Raw genomic sequence first — 9095 nt, 5'->3', positions numbered from 1 at the left:
TTTGCTCACCTCTTTTGGCTAACTGTTTTATTCAACCTCTATTGGCTTCCTGTTTAGGAAGCTTCCTGTTTGCTCACCTCTATTGGCTTCCTGTTTAGGACGCTTCTTGTTTGCTCACCTCTTTTGGCTAACTGTTTTATTCAACCTCTATTGACTTCCTGTTTAGTATCAAGTGTCAGATTGTGCTGCTCACCTTTAAGGTTCTCCAGAGTTAATGCACCTTCACACACATGCTATAACTTCTAGAGAACTACTCCCCAGCACCACACTACCATCATCAGACCAACAGCCTACACTATTCAGAAAAAAACTGTTGCATTAATCAAGTCCTTTTTTTATAATCATCACCTGTTTTATTCTGACATAGTGGAATAATACTGATGGGAACATTCATGGAGGTATTGAATGTTTTTAATGTCCAGTGTTATTATCAGAACAACATTTTCATATTCCTTGATGACTAGTACACACATTAAGTCAACGAAACACAACAACAACTAAACTAAAGAGGTTTCAAGGTTAGAATAAAGAAAATCTGAATTATATTAATCTACTTGTTAATTTACAATTTGAAATATCCAAATCATCAAATTAAACATCCACATTTGCATCCATTCAATCGATGTCTATAATCAAAGTGAAATACACATTTCATTTGATTAAATCCGATTTGAGATATTTGGAGGTTAAAATAGAAAAACAAATGTAGGTCTAATTGTGAGTATGATTTTATATATACAATTAGGATTTCATGTCAACAACCAAAAACAAAAAGTCTTAATCAAATACATAAGTCAGAACACAGCCTCTCTTTTCTCTCATGTGATTTCAGGTCCTCTGAAAGTGTATTTGGGCAATGAGGAGCAGTGGTATGTCTTCTCCTCCTGTGTTTGTACTTTCTCATGCTCTTTCAAGTCTTTCTTTAAAATGAACAAAACCCTTTTCACACTGGGAAAAGAGGTGAGGCTAGCCAACTTTATGTGTCACCTTATGCATTTTCAGGTTCCCTAACCAGGTAAAACGCTTTCCACACTGACGGCATTGGAACGGCTTCTCTCCCGTGTGTGTCATCTCATGCGTTTTCAAGTTCCCTAACCGGGTATAACTCTTTCCACACTGCAAGCATTGGAATGGCTTCTCTCTTGTGTGTATTCTCTTATGGACTTTCAGATGCGATGACTGGAAAAATCCCTTACCACACTGAGAGCACTGGAAAGGCTTCTCTTCAGAGTGTGTTCTCTCAGGCTTTTTCATGTCCCCTAATGACACATACTTATTTTTTTCACACTGGGAGAAGTTACATGGCTTTTCTCCAGTGTGTGTATACAGCTTATGTGATTTAAGGGACCCCAACCTTCTAAAACTCTTTCCACACTGGGAGCAGTGGTAAGGCTTCACTCCTGTGTGTGTTCTCTCATGCTCTTTCAGTTGTCCTGACCAGCTAAAAGTACTTTTACATTGGGAACAGTGGTAAGGCTTTTCCCCTGTGTGTATTCTTTCATGTGATTTCAGGTCCCCTGATCGTGAAAATGTCTTTCCACACTGAGAGCATTGGAATGGTTTTTCCCCTGTGTGTATTCTTTTATGTATTTTAAGGTTCCCTAACTTCGCAAAACTCTTTTCACACTGTGAGCAGTTGTAAGGCTTCACTCCTGTGTGTATTCGCTCATGCATTTTCTGGTTCCCTAAACGGGTAAAACTCTTTCCGCATTGAGAGCAGTGATAAGGCTTTTCCCCTGTGTGTGTTCTTTCATGTGATTTCAGGTCCCCTGATCGGGAAAATGTCCTTCCACACTGAGAGCATTGGAATGTTTTTTCTCCTGTGTGTATTCTCTTATGCTCGTTCAGATGTGATGACTTGAAAAACCTCTTTCCACACTGGGAGCAGTGGTAAGGCTTCACTCCTGTGTGTATTCTCTCGTGTTCTTTCAGTTGCCCAGACCAGCTAAAACTCTTTCCACACTGAGAGCAGTTGTAAGACTTCTTCTCTGCATGTGTTCTCTTGTGGTTTTTAAGACTCCCTAAATGGGTAAAACTCTTTCCACACTGGGAACAGTGGTGTCGTCTCACTGGTTCAGACGTCTCTGGTTCCTCTGAGTCGGGTCGCTCTTCTGCCAAAGATAAACAGAGTGGTTAAAACAGGGAGACCTGAATGAAATCTCCACATACATTTGAGTCATTTATCAGACCCTCTTATCCAGAGAGACTTACAGTCAAGTGCTCTTAGTATGTGATGCATGTGCTCCATTGTTCACATGACCCATGTATTTTACATTGTGTGGCTTTAAGAGAATAGTATGGTCACTATCAAGAGCAACTTGTTAGTCCATCCATCTTAAGGTAGCTTGGTGAGACAACCACAACAGTGATAGTAACCACATTTTCCCTCAATTAAATGGGATAATTTATAATGACCTGGCCTGTGTCCCATAATAGAACCACCCAATGGTATTATGCATTGACTTTAACATAATTAACATTCTAAAATATATCAGAATAATGTGGGCATTGCCTGACTAAATAAACAGCCTGACTAAATAAACAGCCCGACTAAATAAACAGCCCGACTAAATAAACAGCCCGACTAAATAAACAGCCCGACTAAATAAACAGCCTGACTAAATAAACAGCATGCTCCCCACAAACACACTAATGAAGTCTGTCCATGTGGTACTAGTCAGTCTGTCCATGTGGTACTAGTCAGTCTGTCCATGTGGTACTAGTCAGTCTGTCCATGTGGTACTAGTCAGTCTGTCCATGTGGTACTAGTCAGTCTGTCCATGTGGTACTAGTCAGTCTGTCCATGTGGTAGTAGACAGTCTGTCCATGTGGTAGTAGACAGTCTGTCCTTGTGGTAGTAGACAGTCTGTCCATGTGGTAGTAGCCAGTCTGTCCATGTGGTAGTAGACAGTCTGTCCATGTGGTAGTAGACAGTCTGTCCATGTGGTAGTAGACAGTCTGTCCATGTGATAGTCAGTCTGTCTGTCTATGTGGTAGCAGTCAGTCTTGTCCATGTGGTAGCAGTCAGTCTGTCCATGTGGTAGCAGTCAGTCTTGTCCATGTGGTAGCAGTCAGTCTGTCCATGTGATAGTAGTCAGTCTGTCCATGTGATAGTAGTCAGTCTCGAAATTTGAGATGTTGAAGACTTATTGAGGAGTTATTCAGAGGGTCAGACACGAGGCGTATGTGGCAGGGGCTTCTAACGATCATGGATTACCAAATGAAAGCCAGTCAAGTGGCGGACACCAACGCCGTCCTACAGGACGAGCTATTTACTGCAGAGGAAAACGAGGTCTCCACCACCAAGACCGTTGCTATGAGGTTCTTGCTGTGGAATGCAGTGATTGGTTTTCACCAGACATAACAGGACACCATTATCATGGAAAATGGATCTCATACATGACAGTAGTGTTTTTTTTAGATAGAAAGATAAGTGTGTTTATAAAAAAACATCTGAGAATAGACCAGGGCCAGGTTTCCCAAAAACATCTTAGAGACATGCTCTGGAACTTTGGCGACTAGTAAGTATGTTTTAAACTTCCTGCTTCGGGCCGAATGTGTCCATATGTAGTTTATACGTGTATATAATCTATGAGCAGAAATACTGTCTTCTCGCAATTTGCTAAGAAATCCCTTCCGCCTCACTTTCTTCAGAGAAGATCTCCGCTAAACATAGAATCAAGAAGTGACCTCCGATAACTTCAGAACACAGATGACCAGGCCTATAAATACACAGTTGACCAGGCCTGTAAATACACAGTTGACCAGGCCTGTAAATACACAGTTGACCAGGCCTGTAAATACACAGTTGACCAGGCCTGTAAATACACAGTTGACCAGGCCTGTAAATACACAGTTGACCAGGCCTGTAAATACACAGTTGACCAGGCCTGTAAATACACAGTTGCCAAAGTCTTACAAACAATTTACCCTTCGCTAAGCACTGAACCCCTTGATTACTGTTGTAACCCCGGACAACATTTTCCCGGGAGGCCCCATTCCCCTCTGGGGGGCAGGGTAGCCTAGTGGTTAGAGTGTAGGGACGGCAGGTTAGTCTAGTGGTTAGAGCGTAGGGACAGCAGGTTAGTCTAGTGGTTAGAGTGTAGGGGCGGCAGGGTAGCCTAGTGGTTAGAGTGTAGGGGCGGCAGGGTAGCCTAGTGGTTAGAGTGTAGGGACGGCAGGGTAGCCTAGTGGTTAGAGCGTAGGAGCGGCAGGGTAGCCTAGTGGTTAGAGCGTAGGGGCGGCAGGGTAGCCTAGTGGTTAGAGCGTAGGGGCGGCAGGGTAGCCTAGTGGTTAGAGCGTAGGGGCGGCAGGGTAGCCTAGTGGTTAGAGTGTAGGGGCGGCAGGGTAGCCTAGTGGTTAGAGTGTAGGGGCGGCAGGGTAGCCTAGTGGTTAGAGTGTAGGGGCGGCAGGGTAGCCTAGTGGTTAGAGTGTAGGGACGGCAGGGTAGCCTAGTGGTTAGAGTGTAGGGACGGCAGGGTAGCCTAGTGGTTAGAGCGTAGGGGCGGCAGGGTAGCCTAGTGGTTAGAGTGTAGGGGCGGCAGGGTAGCCTAGTGGTTAGAGTGTAGGGGCGGCAGGGTAGCCTAGTGGTTAGAGTGTAGGGACGGCAGGGTAGCCTAGTGGCTAGAGTGTAGGGGCGGCAGGTTAGCCTAGTGGTTAGAGAGTAGGGACGGCAGGGTAGCCTAGTGGTTAGAGTGTAGGGGCGGCAGGGTAGCCTAGTGGTTAGAGAGTAGGGACAGCAGGGTAGCCTAGTGGTTAGAGCGTAGGGGCGGCAGGGTAGCCTAGTGGTTAGAGCGTAGGGGCGGCAGGGTAGCCTAGTGGTTAGAGCGTTGGACTAGTAACCGAAAGGTTGCAAGTTCAAACCCCCGAGCTGACAAGGTACAAATCTGTCGTTCTGCCCCTGAACAGTTAACCCACTGTTCCTAGGCCGTCATTGTAAATAAGAATGTGTTCTTAGTTCTTAGTTAAATAAAGGTAAATTATAAAATACTACAGGAGAAAACCCCTCACATTGATCTCAAAATGTGTTTTTAATACACAATCAAATTAAACACGCTTGTTAATCAGAGAACTCTCTGGAATGTTGTGGTGGACAGCAGACGATAGCTGTATTCATAATACAGCTAGCTAACATACATTTCGAGAAGTTTTTCCATGGTTCTCATTGGCTTTCATGCATTTGAAAGGTGAGCTTGTCTGACGTGTCGGACTTGACGACTGTTGACAATCCATTAAGCACTGTGATTGGTTGCCCAGAATTCTGCAAATACACTGCGACTTCGTGTCAGATTCCAGCGCTAGGTATTAACAGCCAATCTACAGCGCTAGGTATTAACAGCCAATCTACAGCGCTAGGTATTAACAGCCAATCTACAGCGCTAGGTATTAACAGCCAATCTACAGCGCTAGGTATTAACAGCCAATCTACAGCGCTAGGTATTAACAGCCAATCTACAGCGCTAGGTATTAACAGCCAATCTACAGCGCTAGGTATTAACAGCCAATCTACAGCGCTAGGTATTAACAGCCAATCTACAGCGCTAGGTATTAACAGCCAATCTACAGCGCTAGGTATTAACAGCCAATCTACCGTGTTTGCCAGCACCCACACAAGGGCGACGCTAACGTGGCTATCCACATGTCCTCGTATATAGTGGATCCCCTCTGTAAGTTTCACACAGGACATTCCATATACTACACATGCAAAGGTAATGCCCGTAACACTGGAATTGACTCATAACTCAAAAAATGAAAGGGCTTTACACAGCCACCGGAATATTGTAGTTTGTCACCGAGTACCCCAGTTGTCCCTCTAGTTAAAGAGGCTAGTGCCTTCACACCATTCACATGCAGGGCAACAACCACCGCGGACCATCGCAACGAAATAAATCAAAATATTAATCGCTGTTAGACCAGAAGCATTAAAAAAAACGAATGATTCATCCTAAAGTAGATTTCGAATTTGTATTTATTTATTGTTTACCGTGACTCTGTAAACTGATAGTGTTAGCCAGCTAGCTAGCTAGAGTGGGCAAGTTAACTGGCCCTGTTGTCAAACATACATTTCAACTCAGTTTTTCACAATTCCTGACATTTTAATCTTAGTAAAAATTCCCTGTCTTCAGTCAGTTAGGATCACCACTTTATTTTAAGAATGTGAAATGTCAGAATAATAGTAGAGAGAATGATTTCTTTCAGCTTGTATTTCTTTCATTACATTCACAGTGGGTCAGAAGTTGACATACACTCAATTAGTATTTGGTAGCAATGCCTATAAATTGTTTAACTTGGGTCAAACATTTCGGGTAGCCTTCCACAAGCTTCTCACAATAAGTTGGGTGAATTTTGGCCCATTCCTCCTGTCAGAGCTGGTGTAACAGTCAGGTTTGTAGGCCTCCTTGCTTGCACACACTTTTTGCCACAATTTTGGAAGTATGCTTGGGGTCATTGTCCATTTGGAAGACCCATTTGCGACCAAGCTTTAACTTCCTGACTGATGTCTTGAGATGTTGCTTCAATATATCCACATAATTCTCCTCCCTCATGATGCCATCTATTTTGTAAAGTGCACCAATCCCTCCTGCAGCAAAGCACCCCCACAACATGATGCTGTCACCTCCATGCTTCACAGTTGGGATGGTGTTCTTCGGCTTGCAAGCATCCCCCTTTCTCCTCCAAAAATAACAATGGTCATTATGGCCAAACATATCTATTTTTGTTTCATCAGACCAGAGGACATTTCTCCAAAAAGTGCCATCTTTGTCCCCATGTGCAGTTGCAAACTGTAGTCTGGCTTTTTTTATGGCGGTTTTGGAGCAGTGGCTTCCTTGCTGAGCGGCCTTTCAGGTTATGTTGATATAGGACTTGTTTTACTGTGGCTATAGATACTTTTGTACCCGTTTCCTCCAGCATCTTCACATGGTCCTTTGCTGTTGTTCTGGGATTGATTTGCACTTTTCGCAACAAAGTAAGTTCACCTCTAGGAGAAAGAACCCGTCTCCTTCCTGAGCGGTATGACTGCTGTGTGGTCCCATGGTGTTTATACTTGCGTACTAATGTTTGTACAGATAAACGTGGTACCTTCAGGCTTTTGGAAATGGCTCCCAAGGATGAACCAGACCTGTGGAGGTCTACAAAATGTCTTCTGAGGTCTTGGTTGACTTCTTTTGATTTTGCCATGATGTCAAGCAAAGAAGCACAGAGGTTGAAGGTAGGCCTTACACAGGTACATCTCCAATTGACTCAAATGATGTCAATTAGCCTATCAAAAGCTTTTAAAGCCATGACATTATTTTCTGGAATTTTCCAAGCTGTTTAAAGGCACAGTCAACTTAGTGTATGTAAACTCCTGACCAACTGGAATTGTTATACAGTGAATTATAAGAGAAATAATTAGTCTGCAAACAATTGTTGGAAAAATGACTTGTGTCATGCACAAAGTAGATGTCCTAACTGACTTGCCAAGAGTATAGTTTGTTAACAAGAAATGTGTGGATTAGTTGAAAAACGAGTTAATGACTCCAACCTAAGGTTGTAAACTTCCGACTACAACTGTACCTGCTGACATACCACCACGCAGGCTACGTTGACAGGATACAGGAAATGAGTTTAAATAGTATATTGAGTGAACGTCATTAGATATAGTCTCAAATATTTTGGTTATTATTTTTTAAGAGCAATGGGGCTGGCAGGTAGATTTAGTTCCTCCCTGTCTTTGGCCAACACTCCAGTACAGTAGGTTGCGGTAACGCACCATAACGTCGGATGCCAACTGACGATAAACCCCACGGAAGAAGAAAAGATTTCTCAGCTTTTTTTTGCATCACTCAACTCTCATTTATAATGAGTCTCCTTAGCAATGAGAGGGATGTAGTTAGATATAGGCCTATGTATTGTTGATGTGTTGCTGTAGTCGTGGATGGAGCAGAAGGATAGAACGTGCGCGAGAGGAACGATCAATAGGCCTTTGCGTCATAATTACCTTCAGAAATCTGACCTACAATTTGTAAACAAAGCTGCTGTACTTAAAATTCGTAAAACCTACAGTTTTATCAATTGGATGTGACCCAAATGGCAAATTAATTTCGAGATATTTTAAACCAGCAAAAAAAGTTACATTATATTTGGGATTTACTGAGTCTATGGGATGTCGAGTATTTAATCTGAACGAAGCACTGCATGAAGAGATATGGGAAGCATTTGATCCATTACTAACGTGCTGTTGGTGCTTTGTAGCTTTAACGATTCCTACAGTCCTGAACAAGATTTCCAAGTGTAGAACTTCAGTAGAGTGCACCTTAAAAACCGCACAATGATTCAACAACAGCAGAGGTTGTGCCTCTGTTTTTAAGACAATACTCACTGGAGTTAATCAGATCTCCAGTCTCCTCCTCCAATGTGACAGTAATCTCGCCCTCCTCCTTCAATCCAAACACTTCCTCTTCTATCTCTTCTTTCGCAATAAAATCCTCTTCTTTCACTCTGAAGTCTTCTTCCTCTTTTTTCACCGTAACTTCTTTCTCTTCCTCTTTCACTGTGACCTCTTCCTCTTTCATGAGAGTTTCTTTCTCCGTCCAGCAGACCTCTTCTTTAGCAGGGAGGGAGTAGCTTAGTGAGTTCATGGTCGGGATGTTAGCTAGCTAGTTAGCATTAGTGAGCCAGCTGACTACTAACAACGTAAAATGAAATTAAATGCGGCAACTAGCTATAAAACATACGTTTGCTTAAAACACAGAGGCTAATATACACAGATAGTGTCTAAAGAGCTGTAATGTTCCGGCTATGTTGGCTAGCAAGCTACCAAAGAGGCTTAACTAGCTGTTGTTGAAGAAGCGTCCCGTCCACTAGATTATACGTCACACCAGCAGCTTCGCCTGCAAGTCGCACATCGCCCTCTATTGACTGGAGTTGGTAACGCAGTTCAGCGAAAAGTTTATTTTATTGCCATTTACGAACTTGAATACACGACATGGGTACATGTATTTCACAAGATAGTTTGTTTATGGACAGACTGCATTAGTTGCAATGTTGTACAGCAAGCTTGGGCCCAACTAGTCAAGCAGTATGTTAAAGGAGGGGGCCATAGCATTATCATA

The 9095-nt window shown here is 43.0% G+C and overlaps 1 protein-coding gene across 1 annotated transcript; it reads right to left on the bottom strand.

Moving 5' to 3' along the window:
* Positions 1 to 393: 393 nt before the first annotated feature.
* On the bottom strand, positions 394 to 8714 carry LOC110516175 (uncharacterized). Its single transcript, XM_036947943.2, has 2 exons — positions 8363 to 8714; positions 394 to 2111 (listed from the first exon to the last, which is right to left on the bottom strand). The coding sequence occupies exons 1-2, from the start codon at positions 8619 to 8621 to the stop codon at positions 967 to 969; spliced, it is 1404 nt and encodes a 467-aa protein (XP_036803838.2). The 5' UTR covers positions 8622 to 8714; the 3' UTR covers positions 394 to 966.
* Positions 8715 to 9095: the final 381 nt, after the last annotated feature.

Source organism: Oncorhynchus mykiss, chromosome 13 (assembly GCF_057628025.1).
Source record: "Oncorhynchus mykiss isolate SJ-2025 chromosome 13, ASM5762802v1, whole genome shotgun sequence".
NCBI classification, from domain to species: Eukaryota; Metazoa; Chordata; class Actinopteri; order Salmoniformes; family Salmonidae; genus Oncorhynchus; species Oncorhynchus mykiss.
The sequence above is the reverse complement of the archived record's forward strand: the minus strand, read 5'-3'. Positions and strand labels throughout refer to the sequence as shown.